Source organism: Physeter macrocephalus, chromosome 11 (assembly GCF_002837175.3).
Source record: "Physeter macrocephalus isolate SW-GA chromosome 11, ASM283717v5, whole genome shotgun sequence".
NCBI classification, from domain to species: domain Eukaryota; kingdom Metazoa; phylum Chordata; class Mammalia; order Artiodactyla; family Physeteridae; genus Physeter; species Physeter macrocephalus.
The window spans coordinates 16,076,571-16,103,085 of NC_041224.1; the positions used below are offsets into that span (position 1 = coordinate 16,076,571).

General features: G+C 41.3%; 1 protein-coding gene across 5 annotated transcripts in view; it reads left to right on the plus strand.

Moving 5' to 3' along the window:
- Positions 1–26,515, plus strand: part of PRTFDC1 (phosphoribosyl transferase domain containing 1) — a 101,009-nt gene that overhangs the window by 69,784 nt on the left and 4,710 nt on the right. For 4 of the 5 annotated variants that reach the window (XM_055087769.1, XM_024129738.3, XM_055087770.1 and 1 more), the window contains 4 exons: positions 12,773–12,838; positions 22,193–22,210; positions 23,560–23,642; positions 24,131–24,177. In XM_055087769.1, the coding sequence (XP_054943744.1) occupies positions 12,773–12,838; positions 22,193–22,210; positions 23,560–23,642; positions 24,131–24,177 (214 nt within the window). The remainder of the gene's footprint in view (positions 1–12,772; positions 12,839–22,192; positions 22,211–23,559; positions 23,643–24,130; positions 24,178–26,515) is intronic. The other variant, XM_024129742.3, reaches the window with a different exon arrangement.

A 26,515-nucleotide genomic window follows, 5' to 3' on the forward strand; every position in this document is an offset into this window, starting at 1 on the left:
ATTTTGTTGAGGATTTTTGCATCTATGTTCATTAGTGATATTGGCCTGTAGTTTTCTTTCTTTGTGATATCTTTGGTTTTGGTATCAGGGTGATAGTGGCCTCGTAGAATAAGTTTGGGAGTGTTCCTCCCTCTGCTATATTTTGGAAGAGTTTGAGAAGGATAGGTGTTAGCTCTTCTCTAAATGTTTGAAAGAATTTGCCTGTGAAGCCATCTGGTCCTGGGCTTTTGTTTGTTGGAAGATTTTAAATCACAGTATCAATTTTAGTGCTTGTGATTGGTCTGTTTATATTTTCTATTTCTTCCTGGTTCAGTCTCGGAAGGTTGTGCTATTCTAAGAATTTTTCCATTTCTTCCAGGTTGTCCATTATATTGGCGTATAGTTGCTTGTAGTAATCTCTTATGATCCTTTGTATTTCTGCAGTGTCAGTTGTTACTTCTCCTTTTCCATTTCTAATTCTGTTGATTTGAGTCTTCTCCGTTTTTTTCTTCACGAGTCTGGCTAATGGTATTTCAATTTTGTTTATCTTCTCAAAGAACCGGCTTTTAATTTTATTGATCTTTGCTATCATTTCCTTCATTTCTTTTTCATTTATTTCTGATCTGATCTTTATGGTTTCTTTCCTTCTGCTAACTTTGGGGTTTTTTTGTTCTTCTCACTCTAATTGCTTTAGGTGTAAGGTTACGTTGTTTATTTGCGATGTTTCTTGTTTCTTGAGGCAGGATTGTATTGCTATAAACTTCCCTCATAGAACTGCTTTTGCTGCATCCCATAGGTTTTGGGTCATCGTGTTTTCATTGTCATTTGTTTCTAGTTATTCTTTGATTTCCTTTTTGATTTCTTCAGTGATGTATTGGTTATTTACTTGCATATTGTTTAACCTCCACGTGTTTGTATTTTTCCAGTTTTTTTCCTGTAATTGATATCTAGTCTCATAGGGTTGTGGTTGGAAAAGATTCTTGATACAATTTCAATTTTATTAAATTTACCAAGGCTTGATCTGTGTCCCAAGATATGGTCTGTCCTGGAGAATGTTCCATGAGCACTTGAGAAGTGTATTCTGTTATTTTAGGATGGCATGTCCTATAAATATCAATTAAGTCCATCTTGCTTAATGTGTCATTTAAAGCTTGTTTTTCCTTATTTATTTTCATTTTGGATGATCTGTCCATTGGTGAAAGTGGGGTGTTAAAGTCCCCTACTATCATTGTGTTACTGTCGATAACACAGCCATAAAGGCTGTTAGCATTTGCCTTATGTATTGAGGTGCTCCTGTGTTGGGTGCATAATGTTCCATGAGCACTTGAGAAAAATGTGTATTCTGTTGTTTTTGGATGGGATGTCCTATAAATATCCATTAAGTCCATCTTGTGTAATGTATCATTTAAAGCTTGTGTTTCCTTATTTATTTTCATTTTGGATGATCTGTCCATTGGTGAAAGTGGGGTGTTAAAGTCCCGTACTATGATTGTGTTACTGTCGATTTCCCCTTTTATGGCTGTTAGTATTTGCCTTATGTATTGAGGTGCTCCTATGTTGCATGCATAAATATTTACAATTGTTAGATCTTCTTCTTGGATTGATACCTTGATCATTATGTAGTTTTCTTCTTTGTCTCTTTTAGTAGTTTTTACTTTAAAGTCTATTTTGTCTGATATGAGAATTGCTACTCCAGCTTTCTTCTGATTTCCATTTGCATGGAATATCTTTTTCCATCCCCTCACTTTCAGTCTGTATGTGTCCCTAGGTCTGAAGTGGGTCTCTTGTAAGCAGCATATGTATGGGTCTTGTTTTTGTATTCATTCAGCCAGTCTATGTCTTTTGGTTAGAGCATTTAGTCCATTTACATTTAAGGTAATTATCGCTATGTATGTTCCTATTACCATTTACTGAATTGTTTCGGTTTGTTCTTGTAGGTCTTTTCCTTCTCCTGTGTATCCTGCCTAGAGAAGTTCCTTTAGCATTTGTTGTAGAGCTGGTTTGGTGGTGCCGAATTCTCTTAAATTTTGCTTATCTGTAAAGGTTTTAATTTTTCCATCGAGTCTGAATGACATCCTTGCTGGGTAGAGTAATCTTGGTTGTAGGTTTTTTCTTTCATCATTTTAAATATGTCCTGCCACTCCCTTCTGGCTTGCAGAACTTCTGCTGAAAAATCAGCTGTTAACCTTGTGGGGATTCCCTTGTATGTTATTTGTTGCTTTTCCCTTGCTGCTTTTAATATTTTTTCTTTGTAGTTAATTTTTGATAGTTTGATTAATACGTGTCTCGGCGTGTTTCTCTTTGGGTTTATCCTGTATGGTACTCTCTGTACTTCCTGGACTTGTTTGACTATTTCCTGTCCCATGTTAAGGACGTTTTTGACTATAATCTCTTCAAATATTTTCTCAGACCCTTTCTTTTTCTCTTCCTCTGGGACCCCTATAATTCCAGTGTTGGTGCATTTAATGTTGTCCCAGAGGTCTCTGAGACTGTTTATTTGGTCTTGTAGGTTTTTACCTTGCTCCTTCATCTGTAACATTTTTTTTGTCGTTTCTTTTCTTTTTTTTTTTTTTTTTAATGGGTGGTGCTGTAGTCCTGTCTTACTGGTTGTTTGGCCTGAGACATCCAGTACTGGAGTTTGCAGGCAGTGAATAGAGCTGGGTCCTGGTGCTGAGATGAGGACCTCCAGGAGGCCTCACTCTGATTGATATTCCCTGGGGTCTGAGGTTCTCTGTTAGCCCAACAGTTTGGACTCAGAGCTCCCACCGTAGGAGCTCAGGCGCAACCTCTGGCCTGGGAACCAAGATTCCGCAAGCTTGGCATGTGGTGAAGACCGTGGTGAAGACCACGTATGACACCAGCCAGGCTGATTTCTTCATCTGTCCAAACTACTACCGGATCAGTGATGGGCACTGGTCTTGACCACCTTGATGACAAGGACCACACTTGTGAAAGGATGTCAATCAAAAACAGACCTGGAGGAGAAGAAATGGCAGCTCTCACCGGGTTCCCTCTTGGTGTTGTACATTCTAATGGGTTTAGATAAATGTGTAATAATATGTATACATCACTATGGTATCATAGAGTATTTTCATGACCCTAAAAATCATCTTAAAAATGTGCTCTGCCTTTTCATCTCTTCCTCCCCCCGAATCCCTGGCAACTACCAATCTTTTTACTGTCTCCGTAGTTTCGCCTTTTTCAGAAAGTCATTTAGTTGGAATCATACAATATATACCCTTGTCAGATTGGCTTCTTTCACTTAGTAATATGCATTTAAGCTTCTTTTCATGGCTTGATAGCTCATTTCTTTTTCGTGCTGAATAATATTCCATTGTCTGGATGTATCACAGTCTGTTTATCTCTTCACCCACTGAAGGATATCTTGGTTGCCTCCATGTTTGGCAATTGTGAATAAAACTGCTCTAAACATCCAGGTGCAAATTTTTCCTTAATTGTTTTTTTTTCAGTTTTAATATTTTTTATTGAAGTATAGTTGATTTACAATGTTACATTAATTTCTGCTGTACAGCAAAGTGATTCAGTTATACATATATATACATTCTTTTTAAAAATATTCTCTTCCATTATGGTTTATCATAGGATATTGACTGTAGGTCTCTGTGCTGTACAGTAGGTCCTTGTTGTTTATCCATTCCATATATAAAGGCTTACATCTGCAAACCCCATTCTCCCACTCCATCCCTCCCCCAACCCCTTGGCAACCACCAGTCTATTCTCTGTCCGTGATTCTGTTTCTGTTTCATAGATAGGTTCATTTGTGTTGTATTTTAGATTCTGTATATAAGTTATATCATATAATATTTGTCTTTCTCTAACTTACTTCACTTAGTATCATAATCTCTAGTTGCATCCATGTTTCTGCAAATGGCATTATTTCACTCTTTTTTATGGCTGAGTAGTATTCCAGTGTGTGTGTGTGTGTGTGTGTGTGTGTGTGTGTGTGTGTGTGTGTATAGATCTTCTTTATCCATTCCTCTGTCAATGGACATTTAGGTTGTTTCCATGTCTTGGCTATTGTGAATATTGCTGCTATGAACATAGGGGTGCATGTATCTTTTTAAATTATAGTTTTCTCTGGATATATATGCCCAGGAGTGGGATTGCTGGATCATATGGTGATTCTATTTTTAGTTTTCTGAGGAACCTCCATACTGTTTTCCACAGTGGCTAGGGTGCAAGTTTTTGTATGCACCTAAGTGTTCGATTCCGCGGGTAAATACCAAGTAGCGGAATGGCTGCATCACACCTCATAGGACTTTGTTAGGATTCATGTAAGCAATGGCCTTAGCGTAGTGCCTGGCACTCGGTAAATGGTTCTCAAAGTTAGTTTTGCCCCTACTGTGTATGAGGCCCAGGGCAAGAGAACAAATGGAGATTCACATAGAATATATTTAAATAGTTAAGGTTTTGAAACTTTACAGCTTTGTCCATGACCAGGCTCATGTTTCTAGCCAGATCACCTGAGCTGGAGGCTGCAGGAGCGGCACTCATCCCTGCAGCCTACAAGCCTGAGCAGAGCCGTGTACCTGCTAGGCAGGGTGGGGCACCAGCTGGGCCCAGGACCAGCTCCTGGATGGTGACCGAGTCTGCCTGAGCCCCTCATGGGACTGGCCGGGTTAAGCTTTCCAGGGAGTTGGGGCAGCTAGATTCTTCATGCCTCTCTTTTCCAACTCAGATGCCTCTGAGACCCTACTTCCTGAGCAGAGAGGCGGGAGAGAACACAGTTATCTGGGGAGTCCAGTCTCTGGGGCACCTGCTTTGGGTGATTTAGGGCGGCCAACTGGAAAATAGACCAGCGCCTCTTTGTCTGGCTTCCCAAGGGAGGCCACCACCACTTCCCCACCACAGATTTGGCCCTGTGAGGGTCAGGGGTGGGAGGAAAAGCCCAGTTCAGCACACATGTCCCTATTGCATAATTCTCATTAGCTCAAACTATTCCAGAATTTTCCCCCAAAATTTCCTTTTAAGACCAAAAAGAAAAATCAAATGTCTTTGTGTTTCGGTATTTGTGATGTGCAGGACCTCTCTTGCCTGGCTCTAAGGATGGCCCTGCCCATCGCGATGACAAAATGAGACTTCGTTCTGCAGGCATGGTCAACTGCAGAAATATTTTGAGCTGAGAAGTCACACAAGGAAGCAGAACCCTTTGGACCCAGAGTACAACTGGTTGGGAACAAAGGCAGATCCAGTCTAATGCCAGAAAGCAATGTGTGCTTTGAAGGTCTCCCTGGCGCAGGATGTGCTACCAGTCCTCTCCTTTGGCCCTTCCTGTTCACCATCCCATCCCCTGGCAATCTTAAAACAGGTCTGTGAGAGCTGGCTTAAGATTTCTTTACTGTTGAAAAACAATTTCCATTTGGTTCTTTTTATAAAAGTTATAATTGTGAATCTTCCCTGGGTGATCTAGGGAAAAAATAATTGTGTGGAGAAAATGACCTTTCAAGAAATAGTCACCACTGGGATATGGTCATCCACATTTGAAAACATAGATTTTACTGAAGTCCTTTGGGGTCATTGAGTTGTGTCAAGGGTTCAACTTGTTTTTCTTTCTGACTCATAATTTAAAAATATAATTTAAACCAAAACAACAAATCCATACCGAGGTTTAAAACAGAAGGATATCCTGCTTCAAGATTTCAGAGTCCATGTAAAGCAAAGTCACCGAATCTGTTTTTAAACTGAGTTTCCTCTTTCCTGGGGTCTTTTATAAATAAATTGCAGTAGAGGTCCATTTTCTTCTTTCTTCTCCATTTTTCCTTTTTCTTGGTGACCCTTTATTATTCCTACCAGCCTATAGCTTCTCATCATTGTGGTCGCTTCTTCTGACCCAAGATTGCTTTACTTCTCATAAAGAAAAGAGCTTTTCTCTGTTGGGTGGGGATTACTCGGGGCTAACCAGTACCCCTCTTAGAGCCTGGGTGGTGCGGAATACCAAAAATCACAACAGAGCAATAAATCATTGTCATTACACAGAAGGCCATTTTGTCCCTGAATAAAGTCTCATCCTGCTTGCAAAGTTACACACCAAATTCAGGAAATGCAAAACGTATGTGTTCTTTCAAATGAGCTAAATTGTACATGCTAGCATATACATATTTTTTTTCTGGGTTAAAATGCTAGTTTGGCTTTAAAATGTATCCTTTACTAATCATGAAATGAAAGACTGATATTAACATACCTTACTAATTCATATTTTCATATTTTTCATGTTCAGAATTCACATGGATTTTCACATTTAGATTTTTCAAAGTACCGAGAAGGCTCTTTGATAACTGAGATAATAAAATACTAGTAATAAGAAGAAAGAAACATAGTTTGGATGGGAATCATTCAGACATCACAGAGGAGGTTCTGTATTCTTTCAGTCTTCCCATCTTGCAAGTTACTCAAGTCAGTTTCATTTGTGCCCCTTTCAATTGAGCTTTACAGATATTTTCTCCTATGTGTTTGTTTGTAGTTTTTATTTTTTCTCTGTCTCTATTGGGCAGTAAGCTCCTTCCGTCTCCTGGACAGCTGGAGAAAGAACTGAAAGCAAGAGAAACCAAGTGCTGCCTGAGAACACTTAGTGTCTCCCATGGGTAGAGGAAGAAGTATTAAAAATATAGCAAACACATGTACGCAGATGCTTCAGTATAGCTCAACAAACACTGGATGCCACAATGTGCCAGCCACTGGGGGTGCAGTTAGGATGAAAATAAAGCTGTTTGTGCTGAAGTTCTCATGCCATTGGCAATTGCTGCATTCACAGAAAATTCCCGTTGGACGTGGTCTATTGACATGCAGATATGCATAGAGTGTTATGGGGACACATCACATCCAGGGGACTCCTGGAAAGCTTCCTAGAAGAGATGACGCCTGAACGGAGTCTTGAAGAAAGAGTAGGAATTAGTCCTGTGAAGAAAGATGGGGAGGTGTGACAGGAGCAACCACGAGCTAAGACATGGAGGAGGAAGCAGTACGTTGTGTGCCGGGAACTCTAGGGTCTCATGCAGCACAGTGATGAGTGTCCCTCAGTGATGAGTGATGATGTGTCACCACTAAGTTGTCACTAATAATATTTATCATAATTTGCAAATATTGACTTCTCCTGTAAGTTGGTGTGAAACCTTAGTCAAGGTTCTGTTATTGACAAGTAGTGTAAATCTATTTTAAATTACCTTAAGCTGAGGTGGTGGATTAAAGGAAAGAATTGGGGTATCTCATGATCCCCAAGGCAAAAATGGAGCCAGGCCTGGGAACATTATCAGGAAACCAGCCATCCATTCTCATGTTCTACTACAGATCTTCTGCTGCCATCCTGTAGAGCAATTTCAAGGTTAACTCTTTACTGACTATAAATGGCTCCAACAGAGTACAGACGAGAGCTGATAAGGACAGAAATGGATCTGAGCATCATCTCCAGGTGGCTTCTGTCTGTTGAGGAGAACGATGAAAGCAGCAGAGTGGAATGATGCTTATTATACCCATGAAATGGTCTGCTTTAAAGATTCAGACATCACAGCTTGGGAACTGGGGAGAGGTCACTGAGAAACCCCAAAGGACCATACAACTGAGCTTGTTTTTAATCAAGACTGTAGCCATGATGTAAAGTGGCAACAGAAGGCCATGAGTCCTTCTTAACCACATGCCTCATGGGTGGCTGTCAGCCTCAGAAACCCCAACCTCAGAGCACGAGGCATTCACATAGCAGTCGTGTGCTCAGTGAACTGAACGAAGAATCGTCACGAAGTCAATGTTAGGAAACTCAGGTAGACGTGCAAGTTTCTTAGACCAAAAGTAGATGATGAGAAGACAAGGCTTACTTTAGGAACTGCTTATTACATGCCAGGCACTTTTCTAAGTGCTGAATTAGTATTAATTCATTTACTCCTCCCAATAATCCTAGGAGGTGGGAACTATTGACATACTCTTTTTATAGACAGGGACAGGGGAGCACTGAGAGGTTAAGTAGCTTCCTCAAGGTCATACAACTAAGAGAAGGTGGGGCTGGGACTGGAACCCAGGAAGTCTGGTCCCCAGGGGACCTGGGGACACCAGCTGCCTGTTCACCAGTCACCATGTTCCTTTCTCACAATTCACCCACATAGGTGGTAAGAATGAGTTTCTAAGCAAAAATAATCCCAGAAACAAATGGATATTTAAATGAACAAGAACGGAAAAGAAGGCAAGTCCATTTCAAAGGAAGAAAATATTGACCTGAGAGTTTTCAAACTTTTTGGCCGCCACTATCTTACCTTGAACCCAGTTAATATAACAGAGATAAGAGGAGCTACTCTGGGTGAAGCAAGGGGCAGGCACACAAGCCACCAGCTCTGACTGCCCTGTGACCTCTACTTTGACCCCAGGCTGCTTAAAGGACTCGGGGACCCACACCCTACATCAACAGCTGGTTAAAAAGAAAACACTGGAACTGATTCACCTGTCCTTGTTATCTGACTTGGTATCAATGTTAGAGTTTTTGAAAATTTTTTCAACAGTTTGCAACATTTTCATTAGAAGCTCTCCGGTTTGATCATTAAAGCTTCTTATAATGAACTGTTTTGCTTTGGGGTTTGCCTCTCTATCCATTTGATATAGTACTGATGACCTTACTGAGCACAGGAGAAGAGCCAAGAGGAAGGATGAGGCTGAAAAGAAGAGGGAAAAAGCAAAGTTAAGGCATCTGTGGAGGCGGAGCATGTTCAGAAAGCCTTTGCGTGTATAGATTCTGAATGAAGCAAGTTGCTCTGACTTTGGAAATGAATGGCTGAGAGAGTGGTTCTTTTATTTGTTTTCTTTACTTTTCCCCTTCCGGTTCCTCAAAAGGAATTCAGGATATTTATTCTTCCTCGGTTATGTTTTTTTCTAAACATTATCTAAACAGTACACATTCTCTTGCTTGAGTAGTCACCATACCTGCTGAGCTCTTTTTTTGCACCTGGAGATCAGGTCACCTAAACTAGAAATTTCCAATATATTTCTTTCTGAGGATGCCTGAACTATACGTCAGAGACTTCCTTTGCTATTTAAATAAATCCACACAACAGCTACCAATATTTCTTTCAAGATGTAGATTTCTCCTAGCCATTTTAGCTTATATATTTTACTACATTAGTACAACCAGGACCCAATTTCTTCTCCATGTTACTCTCAGAGATGTACTATTACTTCTACCTTCTAGGAATATTGTGGAGGATGGGGGTGATTAACACAAGAATAATGTCAATTCAGGCAATTCTAGAATTGAACTGGATTCCTTCACTTACTAGTAGTACCTCTTTGGGCAAGTTACTCAGACTCTTGCCGCGTCCAGTTCCTTGTTTGTAAATTGGGGGTTAAATAATACCTATTCTGAGCTCTACTGAAGCTTAGCAAAATAGATAAATTCACCCATATACAGACCTTTTTAGCATATAGAAAAAAAGACAAAGAATCACCCAACTCATATGAGGCTTGTATAACTGGCTTTAAAAATCCACAAAGGTAGCAAAAGAAAGGAAAATTATAGGTCATTCTTACTTACAAAGATCAGGTGAACAATCCCAAAGAAAATAGTTTCAAATCAAAACCAGTGGTGTAAAAAAAAAAAAAAAAAAAATCAGTCCTTGGAATATAAGGATGTTTTTGAACCACTAGAAAAATGTTATGGTTAAACACAGTGAATTGAATGCATTCAGTTAACTCCTTTTTTTCCTGAAACCCCAGCAAAACGACAGTAAAGAAATAAACAAGATATATATATACCCACAAGGACGAGAGGAAAGGGAGAAAACCTCAGTGGGCAAGAGATGTCGGTGTTGTTTTTTAGCTGATATAAAACTGATTAAGGAAGGGCATTGACTCAGCAAAATAGAGAAAGTGAAAATCTAAACGTCTATGGAGGCTGATTTCAAAGAGTAGAGAGGAGTCATCAGGCCATAGGATTCCTGAAAGGCTTACTAGTTTGTCACCAAGTTCTTAGAAGGTAGAGTGAGGAATGGTCTGGATGCAGCAAGACAATGGGAAGCATATGAATGGAGAAGTTGGACCTCTAAGTGCCCTTCTCCATCCCAGACATGTTTTCCAGAGTCATTAAACCAGGGAGCTCCAGACTCCAGTGTACTAGGGAGGATTGAGGGGTGATTGTTTCCAGGGAGGGAGGGAAGGAAGAAAGAAAAGGAGGGAGAGAGGGAGGAAAGGGAAGAAATCAGTCATAGCTAGCATCTACTGAGTGCTTACCATATGCCAGGCTCTGTTCTAAATGTTCTGTGTGTATTAATTCATTTGATCTTCTTAACAACCCACCAGATAGGAGAAAGTAGATAGCAGAAAGTAGCCAAGACAATTTTTTAGAAGAACAAAAAATTGGGACTTGCTCTACCAGACACTAAAACATACTAAAAAGCTATAATAATTTAACAGTATGGTTTTAATGCTGAAATAGACATTTTTGGTTAATGAAACAGAAGTATATAGAAATTGATCCTTGCATATTAGAATGAAGGATATGATAAAAATGACATTTCAAACCAGTAGGGAAAAAAATAAACAGTTCAATAAATGGTATTAGGACAATTGACTGTATACATACTAGGCAGATATAAATTCCAGATGAATTAAGGGCAAATCTAATATTAAAAATATGTTATAAGCTTGGACTAAGTGAGGCCTTCTGAAATAAGGCTTGCTTGAAAACACACTAAATGTGTGACTTAGAGCATTGTATTCAGCTTTCTGATGTATTGTGTTTTTGTTTCTGAATAGAGATGATAATAGTAGAATTATTGTGAAATTTACTTTGATCTAGCAGAGTATAAATCTCATTTTTTACATTAAACTTTGTGGTTTAGTTGTTCCATCCAATTCTGCATACCTCAGTCCTCTGGAGACACTGAAATTTTACTTTTCTTGCTGCTATTACCATGTGTGAGTCTAATACACAGAAATTCTCCCTATATTAACTTCTGTTATCTCAGCACCTCTAGAAGTGACAAGAAAATTTTCTCCTTTGACATTTTTGACAAGTTCTCAACCTGCTGACATGACTGCTTGTGAATATATGATTATATACGCCTGTACAAAAACAGCAAAAGATCAGCGAATTCTGGATAATCTTTGATTTTCTCCTTTTAAGATCATTTCCCATAAGAAGAAAATTATTGGTTTTATCTAACTTATGGGCCACTTCAAGCATTGTCTCCACTCCTTTGCAGTAAGGAATGAATGCTTTCAAAGTGGAAGTAAGAACATTTTAAGGTCTTTTTTTTTTCTCTTGAGCAGTAAGGTAAAAAAAAATAAAAGGCTGCTTCATTGGTAAAACTGTTATATTGGTTGGTTGGCTTTTTTTTTCCCTTTCCGGATGACCAGTGCTATGACAAAGTAACTCTAGGTCTAGACTCTCAATTGCAAGTGACAGAATCCAATTCAAACCAACCCAAGGGAAAATTTCTTTAAGGGAATGAACTGGCTTAAGTAGCTGGAAAGTTCAAGGTTGGTTATAGCTTCGGGCATAGCTGATTTATACAGGTAAGGCCTGGCTCCACCTGATTCAAATGGAATGAACTCTCCTGGGAAAGAAGCAGGACCTTCTTGCCAGAATAAGGGAGAAAAGCAGTGAACTAGCCAAAGCAACAGCTGTCCGCAGCAGTAACCGAAGATGTTTCCTGGTTCAGCACAGTGTACGTCTGGTCCCTCTATTGGTGTCTTCTCACTTAGGTTATTGTTTGGATGAAGAGACTACAACATCGCAGCAGTCTTGCTTGGTCATGAAACCAATTGCCTGCCTGTAGGATATCTGCTTCAGTTCCTTTAATGCCTCTTTGCAAGGAGGCCAGAAAACAAGCTGCCTGCTCTCCGTTTCCCGTTCCGCCCCCATGTTATTCTATTGTGATATTTATACTAAGGAACAATCCATATTTTGTTCAGTGTGTGTGTGTGTGTGTGTGTGTGTGTGTGTGTGTGAGGTTTAATTGGGACAGGATAATGTCCTGTATATTGTGAAAAGGAATGCTCATAACCCCTAACAGGATTTGAGTGAAAAGTCTTTTTTTTTTTTATTGTAGTATAGTTGACTTACAATGTTGTGTTAGTTTCTGGTGTACAACAGTGATTCAGATATATATATTCTTTTTCAGATTCTTTTCCATTATATGTTATTACAAGGTACTGTGATAACGTCTTCTGAATGGGGTTCTGGGTCTCATATTCCTGGAACTGCAGGAAGTTCCTAAGGCTTCATCGTCCATGTCTGAAGGTCTGACTGTAATAGTTCTTGAGCCTTGGCCTGTTAGAACTGCCCTCAACACCAGATGAGGGATTGGACCAGCGCTGGTAGGGAGTAGAGGGGGTCTCTAGCCTCTCTGGGAACCAGTCTAATTGTTCCCCACTGCAGGGCTGTAACTGAGGCCCGTTGGCACAGCTGACAAATGCTAGGCCCCTCCTGGGGCTCCCGTAGCCCCCCGCCTCACCCCAGGGAAGTCCAGGAGCATGCCTGTCTCCTCCAGTTCCATCTGTCTCAGAATAGGTTCAGGCACCTTCCATGTTTTTTTTGTCCCAAAATTAGGTTTGCTTGTCCTCTCTCTACTCCTTCCATCACCTCTCCACACAGACTCGCCCGCCAGCCATTAGAGTGCTTTGTCTCAAGCACAGTGGCAGGAGAGTGGCTCTTGGTAACCATAGGCAACCATGAATCTGTACCAGCTATTTGTGCTATATTTGTAAGGCGCGGTCTCGCCACTGGTCGGGTAGACAGGGAAACGTGCTTTAAAGGTTTTCTCGTACAGTAAAATATCGCCTCCCCTTTTTCTTTTAGAACGACCAGTCCATGGGCGAGATGCAGATCATTGGAGGTGATGATCTCTCAGCACTGGCCGGAAAGGTTCGTTCATGTAACTGTGATCTGTGTACGCTGAGGCACTGAGGTTGCGGGGAAATCAGTGACCTTCGTTTCAGGTCAGCACTGTAGTCCATTTTAGGCACTCTCCCAGGTTTGCTAATTCATGCAATTGGATGTGTGAATCCTTTTAATGATTTCTTCTTTTATAAAGCACTCCTTCTATCATGCTTCCAAGACCTGACGGGAACCGAATCTTTCGTCTCCAAGCTTCCTTCCATGTCGTTGCAGACAACCTCACATTACAAAACCCCGTAGCATTCCTTCTTCTCTTTCCCTTTCTTTTCCTACTCACCCTGTCAGGTACCTTCTGAAAGGGAAGACTTTTCCTTTATTTGTCTTCTTTTCTCCTCTCAGCTGTGCCTCAGCACCTAAGCACTTCAGTGAGCCATTAAAACAGGTTTGTTGAAATGTTTAAAATTTAGGCAGGGAATTTAAAAAAAGGATATCTAGAGATTTTTTTCATTTTTGAGCACTTTGCCTTTTTTTCCCCCCATTAAAGAGAACGTAGCCCAGGAGATAGGCAGACACCTCCAATGTTAACTTGGAGTTCCAAACCTGCCGGTGCTTAATAATAAAGTGAAAAGCTGTTTGGATTCTGACATAAATCCATGCATTTGGGAAGGAAGAGTTGTTTCATCAAGCAGATGGTCTTTGTGCAAATGTGATCTGAAATGCAAGTTTTGCCGTGAATGAAAGCGACACAGAATTTGTTTTTGTTCACCTCTGCTGACGTATCTTGTATTCATTATCCCTGAGCAACTTCAGCTTTCTGAGTAAAACGGATCGGTCTATTATACAAGCTTAATCTCTCACATTTGCAGTTATTGTTTCGCAATGCCCACATGGGGAAAGAAAGAGCAGCCACATTTAATTTTTAAAAAAGAAAAAGGTATAATAACACTAGGAACACTGCAGAGCCACAAGGACTAACTACAGAACAGCTTACTTCCCTCTCCTCGGAAGATAGCATAGCATCTGAGTGTTAAATTGCTATGTAGTAGGAAATTGTGCCCTGCAGAAATTGGAATTAACTTGTTGGTGTTAATGTATGTATCACATGGGCACTGTTTAATTTTACTACATCAGTGCATAAACTATTATTTGATATTTGGGTATTTTATCCTAGAAAGATAAAACACTCAAAGCAATTTCCAGAAATTCATAACTTCTAACAACCCTGGAGTGGTCGTTAAATGATAAGCCATTTTAGTACTTTGTTGTATGACACTGCCTTGTAAGTTTATTACACAAGAGAATTATCGTACCTTGTGCATTTACCATGGAAGATGTCAACGTGGCAACTCTAAGAATCCCAAAGGAATGCCAAGAAAAAATGAGCACAGAAAAAGTGTAGTCTTTCTCTCCTGCCTTCTAAAATCATCTTCTGTTTTGTTTTAAAGTGATTTTCCCTCTTAAGTGAGCACTGGATATTCCCTTCCTTTAAGAGATAGGATAAAGGTTATAATTTTTTTAAAAGAGAGAGAGAGAGGAGATTGAGGAAAGGGTAGTTTCTTACTGGGGGTGGAGTGAGCAGAGGAGGTAACAAGGCTGTGCCTCAGTTTCTCCACCTACAATTACTGCAAAGACCACCCCCATCATGAGAAAGTAGAGATCATGGAAGTTGAGGTAGGAAAAATGGAAACCAGCCAGCAGTAAGTCCGAGCAGGAGTGGGCTTCAGTTTTTTGCTAGCATGACAAACAATTCGTCCAGGTTACCAAGTGCTGTTACGTGGTATCTTTCCACTCTCCGTGTGTGCATAGACGCATTTCTATATACATTCAAAGGTGTGCCGAGTAGAACCCCTTGGGCTTCTTGGGTAAATGTTTTCAAGATGAATCACCATTGATAACCAGGTTCTCAGCTGTCTCGACATGCAGCTCGGGGTCCCTAGGCTCATGTCAGAAGGGAATGTTTAATGAACCCGTGTAGACCACACTCTGTGCTTTCAAATATATCTTGAATCTGCCTATGTCCCTCCATCTCCATGGTAACCATCCAAATCTAGACCTTGCTACTCAAAGTGTGGTCTAGGGCAGGCATCAGATAAACTTTCCAGGTAAGGGCCAAATAGTAAATATTTTTCGGTTTTGTGGCCCATACAGTCTTCTGTTCAACGACTTCACTCTGCCATCATAGCATGAAAGCAGAAAGCTGCCATAGATGAAATGGAAACCAATGGACATGGCTGTGTTTCAGTAAAACTTTATTTACAAAAACAGGCGGCAGGCCAGATTTGGCCAATGGGCCATAGTTTGCTGACCCTTGGTCTAGAAACCAGCAAGGTCAGCACCACCTGGAGGCTTATTAGAAATGTAGTATCTCAGATCCCACCCCAGATCTACTGAATTAAATCTTCATTTTAACAAGATCCCGGACACGATTCCTATCCACATTAAAGTTTGAGAAGACTGGTCTCTAGGGCGAGACTAGCTCTCTCCCTCTTCTGAGCTGCTGTGAAAGCCTAACCAGTCTCCCTGAACTTACCTTCACTTAACTATGCCACCCTGCAAACCATTCTCCAAGAAGCAGTCAAAGGGATCGTCTTAAAATACAAATTGGATCACATCACTTGCCTACTGAAAACCTTTCAGCAGCCTGTCAATTAGGGTTGTCAGACTTAGTTAAAAAAAAAAAACAAAAAAAAAACAAAGCAAAAAACAGGATGCCAAGTTAAATTTGAATTTCAAATAAACAATGAATAAATTTTCAGCATGTCCCATGCAATATTTGGAACACACGTAAACTAAAAAGTTGTTCTTTATCTGAAATTCAGATGTATCCGGATGTTCTGTATTTTACCTGGCAACCCAGTGCTCTGAGATTACAGTCCGACCTCCTTATCACAGCCTCAAAGACCCGCGTGATCTGGCCCTGTCTCCCTCCCAACATCACGGTACAGCGTTCACCTCCACCTCGCAGTGCCGTAAGCACGCTGGCTAAGCTCCTTCCTGCCAAGACCTCGGACAAGCCGTGGCCTCCACCTGGAATCCACTTTCCTCCTACCCATCAGATTTCAGCCTACAGGCTCCCGTGTAAGGGAGGCCTTCCCCGACTCTCGGTCTGAAATGAGCACAAGCTCTTCCCCTCTAGCCGTCCCCCCGCCCCACATTCTCCATTAAGTCTCTGTACCCACCCTGTTTCCACTGAAGCCCTTTCCATAATTTCCGGTGTTTATTTGGGGCTTATTTTTTTCATTTGCCTATTTCCCCCACGAGGATGTCAGTGTGATGGGGCGGGGACCATTCTATCCCAGCATCGTGCATGGTACCTAGTCCGCAACAGGTCGGAATAAGTATCTGGTGATCGAGCGAGTGCAGGCTTCTCTTTCTCTTAGACAGAAATCAGAAAGACCTCTTCAATTAAGTTTGGGAACGGGCGGACATGGCAGAAGGAGAGGGTAAATAGAAACCCACCTGGTCACACGGAAGGACGGTCAGCCGGCTGGTTTGGCTGGGAATTGGATGAGTGATGTCGAGTGAGGGGACGTTCTCTCTGTAGAAGCAGAAGGGCTTCAGTGTCCCAAGAGAGTCCAGGCTCGACGGAGTTGGTGAGTGCTACACACCTGAGAGTGGAGGATGAAAAAAATTTCACTTAGGGCTTCCCTGGTGGCGCAGTGGTTGAGAGTCCGCCTGCCGATGCAGGGGACACGGGTTCGTGCCCCGGTCCGGGAAGATCCCACGTGCCGCGGAGCGGCTGGGCCCGTGAGCCGTGGCCGCTGAGCCTGCGCGTCCGGAGCCTGTGCTCCGCAACGGGGGAGGCCACAACAGTGAGAGGCCCGCGTACCGCAAAAAAAAAAAAAAAAAAAAAAATTCACTTAACCTTTGGGATTTACTTTTCCTTAAAAGGATAAAGGCATTCATATGGGCTGCTCTGCTCATCCCTTCTTCAGCCTTTCAGAAAAGGCTATCCATTAAGAGTTTGAGAGAACTTTAAAAATAAATTTCAGGGATTTCCCTGGTGGTCCAGTGGTTAAGACTCTGCACTTCCCATGCAGGGGGCGCGGGTTGGATCCCTGGTCGGGGAACTAAGATCCCGCAGGCCACGCAGAGTGGCTGAGAAAAGAAAGAGAAAAAGAAAAAGAAATTCAGAGACCCTTCAGACTTTTTCCATCATGCAGAATGTACACCAGCTGGGAAAAAAAAACTTAAAAGGAAAAGGCACCCAACAATGAGTGGGTCCTTTTATTAATGGTGGTAGAAGAAAGTCTGAAACTGCAATAAGTGTCTGCCTGGGATGGAAGATGCTTTGGGTGAATATCTGCGTTGGAAGGGTTGTTACAAGCCATCAGCTAACTTATCCCTTCTCATAGAGTAATCACAATTTCTCAATCAACAAATTTACATTGAAGTTATACTTACCATTATATTATTACTCTGCCATGAACTTATTCAGGCCTTCTTTTTTTTAATGCTCGGTACCCAGAGAAGAACTTTAGGGATTCTTTCCAGACAAGACTGTTTCCTTGAGCTTAAAGAAATCCAAAGAAGGAATGATTCCTTAGGACTGTAACCGTCGTAGAGAGAAGAGGGTGAGGTTTTACTTGGGACCAAGAGGGAGAGAGATTAGCATGTGGAAAGGGGGAGGAAGGGGAGGGAACCGCAGAGCCAGAGGACAGGAGTGGCCCGGTGTGACTGAAGGAAATTAGTCAAAAATAGGAAAACGATAATTTGAAAAACTGAAAATGTCAACTGAATTTGGTTTATAGAATATGTTGAATAACTAGTGTAACTTGCTCGGAAAATCGAAGAGCCACAAAAGTTGCTGAGCCGTGGTGACATCATGAAGCTGTGTTTTGGGGAAAATGCACCTGACGAGAGGGTAGGATTAACTGAAAGAAGGGAGAGACTCCAGGTAGAGAAACCAGTTCGGAGACCACTTGATTGTCCACTTGATTGATTGACTGATTGGAGCACTTGAACTACAGGAACGAAGTAGGGGGGAAACAGAAGGAATAGTAGCCCCCTCCAGGGGGCAGGAAGGAGCTCAGTGATTCCTGAAAGAGGGGGGCGGTTAGAGAGGATTTTTTAAAATCAAATTTGTTTATAGAAGGACTTTTAAAAACATGGGAAAATCACCTGTATAATTTTCCATGCATTGTAAACCCCATAACTGTACTATGTAACTTCTTAAGTCCGCTATAGATGTGCACATTAAAATGTTCAGGAAACGGAGATTCTAGACAGCCCCGTGCTCCTCTCTGTTTCTTGGCTTCTTTTATTACCTCTTCTTCCTTCCTTCCTTCCTTCCTTCCTTCCTTCCTTCCTTCTTTCCTTCCTTCCTTCCTCCCTCCCTCCCTCCCTTTCTCCCTTCCTTCCTTCCTTCCTCCCTCCCTCCCTCCCTCCCTTCCTCCCTTCCTTCCCTTCCTTCCTTCCTTCCCTTCTCTCTCCTTCCTTCCTTCCCTTCTCTCTCCTTCCTTCCTTCCTCCTTTCTCTTTTTTAAAGCAAAAGGAAGAAAACTCCCAAGAAAGGCTGGCTGCGTCATGCTTCTAAGTAGGTCACGGCAGTTGAATACAGGGAGCCCTCAATGATTCAGTTCAGTGGCCCCTTCAGCTCACAGCATTAAAAGCATTTCACTTGGTGTGTTTAAGCTGTCTGCACAATGCGCTCTCTGGCTAATTTTTTTCAAAGTTGATTTAATCCTGGCACTTCATAAAATGTGTGTATCCATCAAAGCAAGACGATTTTATTCATGTTCAAGAGAAATCTCTGAAAGGGTGGAATAAAACCAAACGCATGGAAACAGGCCCAAATCCAGCAATGGAAAAACACAGATGTGTAGGTTAAGTGCAAGGTTTCAGGAGACGTGCCACCCCACCGCAGATAAGTTTCTAATCAAATGCCAGAGTGAAGCATCGGGACCTGCCAGCATCTCCTCCTTGGCTGCCTTAACCGTTTAAATCATTCCTTTTAAACTGCATCTGACTAGGCTGAGAACAATAACGGAAATGCCCGCCGACTGGTGATTCTGGCCATTTTGCGAATTATCACATAAAGTGAAACGCTGCACTGCATGCCTCTCTCCGTGGGCTTTATATTCACACTCCTGTGCGCACACAGCATCCACACCCAGCTCACCACCATTGCTGCCGTCTTCGCTCTGCTGGGTGTGACCACAGCCGCAAAAACACGTTGCTGCAGATTAGACTGTGGTGTGCTGACCATTTTGCCTTTTGAAAGACTGAAAGGAATAACCTATTTAAGAAAACCATTTACATTTGCATAACTCTTTCCTTCTTTCTTTTCTTCTTCTCTTTCTTCCTTCCTTTCTTTTTCTTTAGGAAACCCGATAGGATTAGCTTCCATCAGGATCATGCAACAGCAAAGAAAGGACCCACTCTGGAGAGTCCCCATAGGATTTTTGCCTGCGGTTCCCAAGCTACAGATTTTACTGGCTTTCTGGGAGGAAATGAGCTAGGTGTGATGAGATGACTAAGACGGTGACTGGTGAACATCTCAGATTCAGTGACTGGAGTGAGCAGATTGGAAGTGTTTAAGGGAGGCACAGTATGTTCTGAAAAATTCCCAAGGTTGCGCAGTCAGGAAAATGGGAATTTTAGAAGATTTCTTAAAGCAAAATTAAAAGCAATAGACATTAATAATAGCTCAGTTAAGGAGGGATTATACATCTTTAAGGAGAAAAATGGAGGGGAGGTGTCAAAAGTATAATGAACTAGAGAAAGAAAGAAGGTCGGAATTGTTGATTTGTTCCACGGGCAGTTTTCTGAGCCCCTACTACATACCAGTCTCCATGTTACATGCTGATCATATAAAGATCAGTTAGTCTTTGTCTCTTAGCTTGTGGAGCTAATCTTGGTCCATTGAAGTATAAAGAGATTAGTTCTCTTGGACAATACTGAAAATGCTTCCAAAGTTGGGGTAGTCACTTTCTCTCTACTCAAGGAGGGTTTTGCAAGGCAGAGCCAATCTTCCAAAGGTACTAAAAGCATTGCTGGTTTTGGAGGTGAGCTTTTCACACAACAGGCAGGCCACTAAAAATCCAGGAGTCAATCCATATACCACTAAGGAAAGAGTTTGAAAACACTGTTGATGTTCTATAAAGGAAAATAAATATATATGTAATGACTGCTCTGTAGAACTCACTAAAGAACTCCAGTTTTCTGCATAGTTCCCTTTCAAGAGCAGGTGGTTTTTCTATACTCATATTCCTGTGCCCATCATTTAGGAGCCTGCTAAATAATTGTACTTTTTAGTACTCTGCAGAACTCAGAAAGTCCTTTGTATTGTTACGAACTATTCTAAATTAAAAGAGATTAAAGATCCAGTGCACGGTCTTAGATTAGACAAACCAACTACAACAAAAGCCATCTGAAGGACAACTGGGAAAATTTAAATATGTACTAGGTTTATATGATATGAAGAAATTATTGTCGAGGGGCTTCCCTGGTGGTGCAGTGGTTAAGAATCCACCTGCCAACGCAGGGGACATGGGTTTGAGCCCTAGTCCGGGAAGATCCCACATGCCGCAGAGCAACTAAGCCCGTGCGCCACAACTACTGAGCCTGCGCTCTAGAGCCCACGAGCCACAACTACTGAGTCCACCTACCACAACTACTGAAGCCCATGCACCTAGAGCCCGTGCTCCGCAACAAGAGAAGCCACCGCAGTGAGAAGCCCGCGCACCGCAACGAAGAGTAACCCCTGCTCGCCGCAACTAGAGAAAGCCCGTGCAGCAACAAAGACCCAATGCAGCCAAAAATAAATAATTTATAAATAATAATAATAAATAATTGATTTAAAAAAAAGAAATTATTGTCGAATAAAGAAGTGTGGTATACATATACAGTGGAATGTTATTAAGCCATTTAAAAAAACCCAAGGAAATCCTGCCATTTTCAACAACGTGGATGGACCTTGAAGACATTACGCTAAGTGAAATAGGTCAGACAGAGAAAAACAAATACGGTGCCATCTTACCTATATGAGGAATCTAAAACAAAATAAAACAAAACAAAAGCCAAACTCACAGGAAGAAAGGTCAGATCTGTGGTTACCAGAGGCAGGGTGTGGGCCCGGGGAGTTGGAGGAAGCTGGTCAAAAAAGCACGAACTTCCAGCTGTAAGTCAGATAAGTCTAGAGATGTAGCGTACAACATGGTAACTCTAGTTAACGCTACTGAGCAATATATGTAAAAGTTATTAAAAGAGTAAACGCTAAGACTCCTCATCACAAAGAAAAGATGGTTTTGCTTCTTTAGCTTTTTCTTTGTATCTTATCTACGTGAGAGGATGGCTGCTGACTAAATTTATTGCAGTAATCATTTCACAGTATATCTAAGTCGAACCATCGTGCTGTACAACTTAAACTAACATAGTGGAGTATGTCAATTATATCTCGATCAAGTGGAAAAAATGAAAAAAGAAATAAATTATTGCCATTTTTGTTAGAGGCGCTAATACTTTGGCTATGCGTAACGTGCAATGTCATGATAACTTTAATGTAAAATACGTAAGCATTTTAAAATACTTTTAACAGTTTGAAACACATCAACATCGAGAAAATCTTTAGACTTTTCTGTTTGGTTTTCATCATGTGTATGCATTACCTTGATTTTTAAATGTATTTAATTACTTTTGACACTATATCTCTGGAGTTGTGCCGATACAAATCCTACTTGCCAGCCACCACTCTATCTTGTAGTTGAAACTAATCACTTCAAGGATGACTCTTGTTTTGCAAGGCTCTGAGCTTTCAAAAAAACAGATTTAATTATGTTCAGTGCACTTTATTTAGTTAGGCAAGAATGCAGACTAACAGTTTAAAAAGCGTTTTCATTATAAGATTGAAACAAAAAGAGATTGTGAACTAGGACATTAAATTAACCAAGTATTCTCCCAATATTCTGGTTGGTTAATAGGCATGGTTGATAAGCCTCAACCAAACTGAAAATGCACACCCTAGCTAGCTGTGATGGTTGGTGGTTAAGAATATAGCAAACGCGTGCAGGATACCAATGGGACTTCTCTGTCAGTGTGATCCGTGGGGGATACCGCGGGCATGACCTATTGTAAAAACGGACAGAATAATCTTATATTTTAATGATAAAATTAAGATTCTTTAATGGATTTAATGAATAAAAAGACTGCACCTGTACAGACACCAATATCGCAGCACTCAGGAATTCCAGAAAGACTGTTAAAATGAATCTGGAAGCCTAGGTTACCTCCGAACATTCGGGTTAGATGGACGGCGGAGGACCAGCTAAGCTAATTGTGAAACTGTAACTCCCAGCAAACTGTGTGTTTATCTTAAGAGCCAGATTTGCCTCATATTCTAAGTAGTTGTGTTTTCTGTTTTGTTTTGTTTCTTTTATTTCAGAATGTCCTCATTGTCGAGGTAAGCTGACTTTTCTTTATCCATACTTGGAAGCTGAAAGAATCTAATGGTGAGTTTCACAATATAGAACTTGTTATCAAACTGGCCAAGGATTTATTGAATTCCCACTGTGTTTAGGGCTCTTCAAATTTACAGACTAGGAGTCAGCTAGAATCACTGGCTTGAAATAACTTAGAATGGAAGCTTTGCAATAATAGTTGCATGGTACTTTATCCGGTTTTATATCTAATGCCACCCATGTCTAAATTGGTTCTTATACCTATTTGTGAGTCAGACATTTTCACAGAAGAGAAAACTAGCCCACAGAACCAAAATTTTTTAACAGTAAAACCAAGGTTAGAATTCTCTTCACCCTTAATTCAGTGTTCTTGCTAATGTCCTCGAATGACTTGGAATAATTCTCCCTTTGGCATCCAAATCATAAATAGAATTAATCTAAAAATTTGCTATCCAGGGGAAATCTATAATTTAGTTTAATTTGTTGTTCTGTTTAAAAAATAAAAAGAAGAAAGAAAAGAAAGCAAGAACAGGTCCTATAGCCCAGCAGGCCTGTCTTATCAGCTGGCAAAAATTCAGGGAAGCTGTTTTCAAGCTTTGGTTACAATTGCCTGACTGTGCCACATGTATCTGCAGTTCTGCCTCAGACATAACCCGTGAAGTAGACCCTCTAGCCAAATGCATTGCCCAACCCTGGCTAAATTCAGACCTGTTGTTTTGATAATCAGCTCCTGACAGCTGATTTCTGTCCCACGGACAATCAATTTCGGCTGCCCGTTCTACTCTAATTATGCAGCAGCTCATCAGCGGGGAAGAGCCTCAGCTCACGGCAGCCTCGCACCCTCAGAACTCACAGGCTGTCACCAGCTGCTGTCCAGACACATCTCACTTCCCAGCCATAGAATCTCCTATTAAGTGAGGAGAGCAAGGGGGGAGGCATTTATCCATTCAGCGTATTCAGATGTACATCCCAAGTCCATGAAAATTCATGCGTCCTGTGTTGTGTTACATAACCTCAGGGCCAAATTTAGTCCTTGACTGCGCGTGCACGAATCCAAATGCACTCAATAAAGAGCCCCACGTGCTTTGCAGAGGCTGAACTTAGCCTTTGAGCACAGCTCAAGGATTCTAGGAGGAAATAGTCACCAATATATCCCCCCCCAACCCAGCTTCCAGAAAGAAGCACCTGTCTAAAAAATATAACCGGCTCTGCCTCCTACTTTTACTCTAATTTGATGGCAGTTCTAATTAGGATGCATTATTAATAAGGACTAGAATCATCTGTCTGGATGAAATGCCTTTTAATGCAGCCCAAAGGCATTTGGTTGAATTTGTCTGTCCTCTTTGCAAAGGATGTTGTCGGAACTGGGAGGACCATGAAAGCGTTGCTCGGTAGCATAGAGAAATACAAGCCCAACATGATTAAGGTGGCCAGGTGAGTACCACGTGCACGTCACCGCTGTTTCTATCTTTCCAAACCAGCACGAGAGGGACGCTAGCACAGGAAGCTGTTTCCAGTGAGTGCAGTCAATTCCAAACCACTGACCCTTTGCCCTGGAGTGTTATGGTTTGACCGTACTGAACAAACAGCCCATTTGACCGCTAGCCTGAGAGAGAGGAAAGGGAAGAGGACATGCTTTGCCGTGTGTCTGAGCCCCTCTTTCCAATGCCTCTGTTAGTTGTTTCCAGGAGCAGCTGGCAGAGCCCCAGCGCCCGCGCCCCTCTCCATTCCTTTTCTCCAGAATCTCACTGATGAGGTGCCGCAGGAGGGAGTTTGAGGGCTGTGCTCATGCCCCACGTGCCTGAGGGAAAAAAATGCACGTTTCAAATATACATTTTAATGATGTTCAGTTCTCTTTGCAATTCACAAACATTTCATCTGGATCACTAAAGCTTTTTTTTTTTTTTTTCTTTTAATGGTAGTTTGTTGGTGAAGAGAACACCTAGAAGTGATGGCTTTAGACCTGACTGTAAGTGTTTTTTTGGTTTTTGTTGGTTGTTTGTTGGCTGGTGGTGGTGTTTTGTATTTCAGAATATTTGGTTTCCTAGTTGTTGGCCTTCTTGTGAATCGGAAGCTATAAAGATTTGATGGTCCCATAAATGGTCTGTGGTCTCCCCAGCCATAGAACCCTCTGCAACCAGAGGTTTTCATTTTCTAATTTGCATCTTTCCCAGGAACTGTGTTGTGCACACTGAATGTTTTTATTTTTAGGTTTTCCATAGTACCTTCACGCCTAAGAACTCAGCTAAATTGGTTTCAGGGGGTAGAGGGAGACGTGACCCCCTCCTGCGCTGACTTGGATGCACAGGATTCCTGCCTTGGCCTCTGTCCCCACCAGCTGGACACAGAGAGGCCCTGGGAAGGTTGAGAGGTGCTCTCCTGTCTCCAGGAACTGTGAACGCACAAGGCACGGTGCTGACCTTCAGCAGGCCTGAATTTTAGCACAGAAGGGGAAACATGAGACACCTCTCCACTACCGTCAAACACAAGTATAATAACACAGAGAATTAACAGAGCAAATATCTCTAGATACCATCTTCACCCTTGAGTTCAGACACATGTTCTGAAGGACTTTCCTCATCTAAGGCACTTTCCTCCCTCCTCCCGCGGATACGAATAGTTCTAATGCCAGAGAGGATAAACAAGCTGCTTGATTATTTATTATTCTAACACTAGAGGCGATATTTTTTTCACTTGCATAGGCAGACTTCGGCTTGATTTTTATGACTTACATTTGCACTCAAGCCTCTGGGATAATTTGGCTGCAGTTCTCATCAGCAAGCTGAACAAACATAAGCACAAGAAGCACACTATGGACGGGTAGTGTGCCAGTGACATTGAACCAGTGATTCTTTATTCTAAAAACAAGTTTCATTCCTAGGCGGGGTGTATTAAATCTAGACAATGTCAGTTCTGGCCAGATAGACCCAATAGCATGTCCCTGTCCAGTTACTGGCTTGGGGAATGTAATCTGGATACAGTTAAGGTCCACCAAGGTTAATAAACAGAAACCTTCTAAGGAAATAATGTAAGATACTGTATAGAGAAGATTTCAACTGAAGTTGAAAGACACGCACTTCAGACACATATCCAACTAGTTACAAATGGCTTTGCATCACAGCAACAGCATCAATAAAATAAGAGCAGCTATAACAGTAGTAAGAGATTTATTTTTTTAATTTTTAAAATTTTTTAAAAATTGAAATATAGTTGATTTACAATCTTAGTTTCAGGTGTACAGCACAGTGACTCAGTTATACATATATGGGGTGTGTGTGTGTGTGTGTGTGTGTATATATATATTCTTTTTTAGATTCTTTTTCCTTATAGGGGTTATTATGAAGTATTGAGTATAGTTCCCTGTGCTATACAGTAGGTCCTTGTTGCATCTCTCTTTTATATATAGTAGTGTGTATCTGTTAATCCCAACTTCCTAATTCATCTCTCCCCTCCCCTTTCCCTTTTGGTAACCGTAAGTTTGTTTTCTATGTCTGTGAGTTTGAGTTACCATGTGATCCTGCAATCCCGCTCTTGGGCATATATCCAGAGAAAACTATAATTTGAAAATATACATGCCCAATGTTCACCGCAGCACTCTTTACACTAGCCAGGACATGGAAGCAACCTAAATGTCCATCGACAGATGAATGGATAAAGATGTGGTACATATATACAATGGAACACTACTCAGCCATAAAAAACAATGAAATAATGCCATTTGCAGCAACAGGATGGACCTAGAGATCATCATACTGAGTGAAGTAAGCCAGACAAAGACAAATATCATACGACATCGCTTATATGTGGGATCTAAAAAAAAAAGATGCAAATGAATTTATTTACAAAACAGAAAGATTCTCACAGACATAGTAAGAGATTATGATGTGCCTGACTCTGTTCTAAGAGCTACACAGAGATTAACACATTTAATCCTTGCAACATTCCTCTAACGTAAGTACTATTGCTGTGCCCATTTTACAGGTGAGGAAATTGAGCACAACCAGGTTAAAGAGTTCGCCAAGGTCACAAAGCTCTAAGTGTAGAGTCAGTATTGAGCCCAGGCAGTCTGGTTGCAATCATGGCTGTTACTCTTGCCCTGCATCTGTAAGTAGGATCTGCCATTGCAAATATAAGGGTAGGAACTGCAGCCATTTGCCAGCTAGAGATAGGTCACTCTGATTCCTGGCTGTTCTCCTGTCCTACTGATCAGTGTTCTTCTTTTTTTTTTTTTAAATTAATTTTTATTTATTTATTTTTGGCTGTGTTGGGTCTTCGTTGCTGCACGTGGGGTTTCTCTAGTTGCAGCG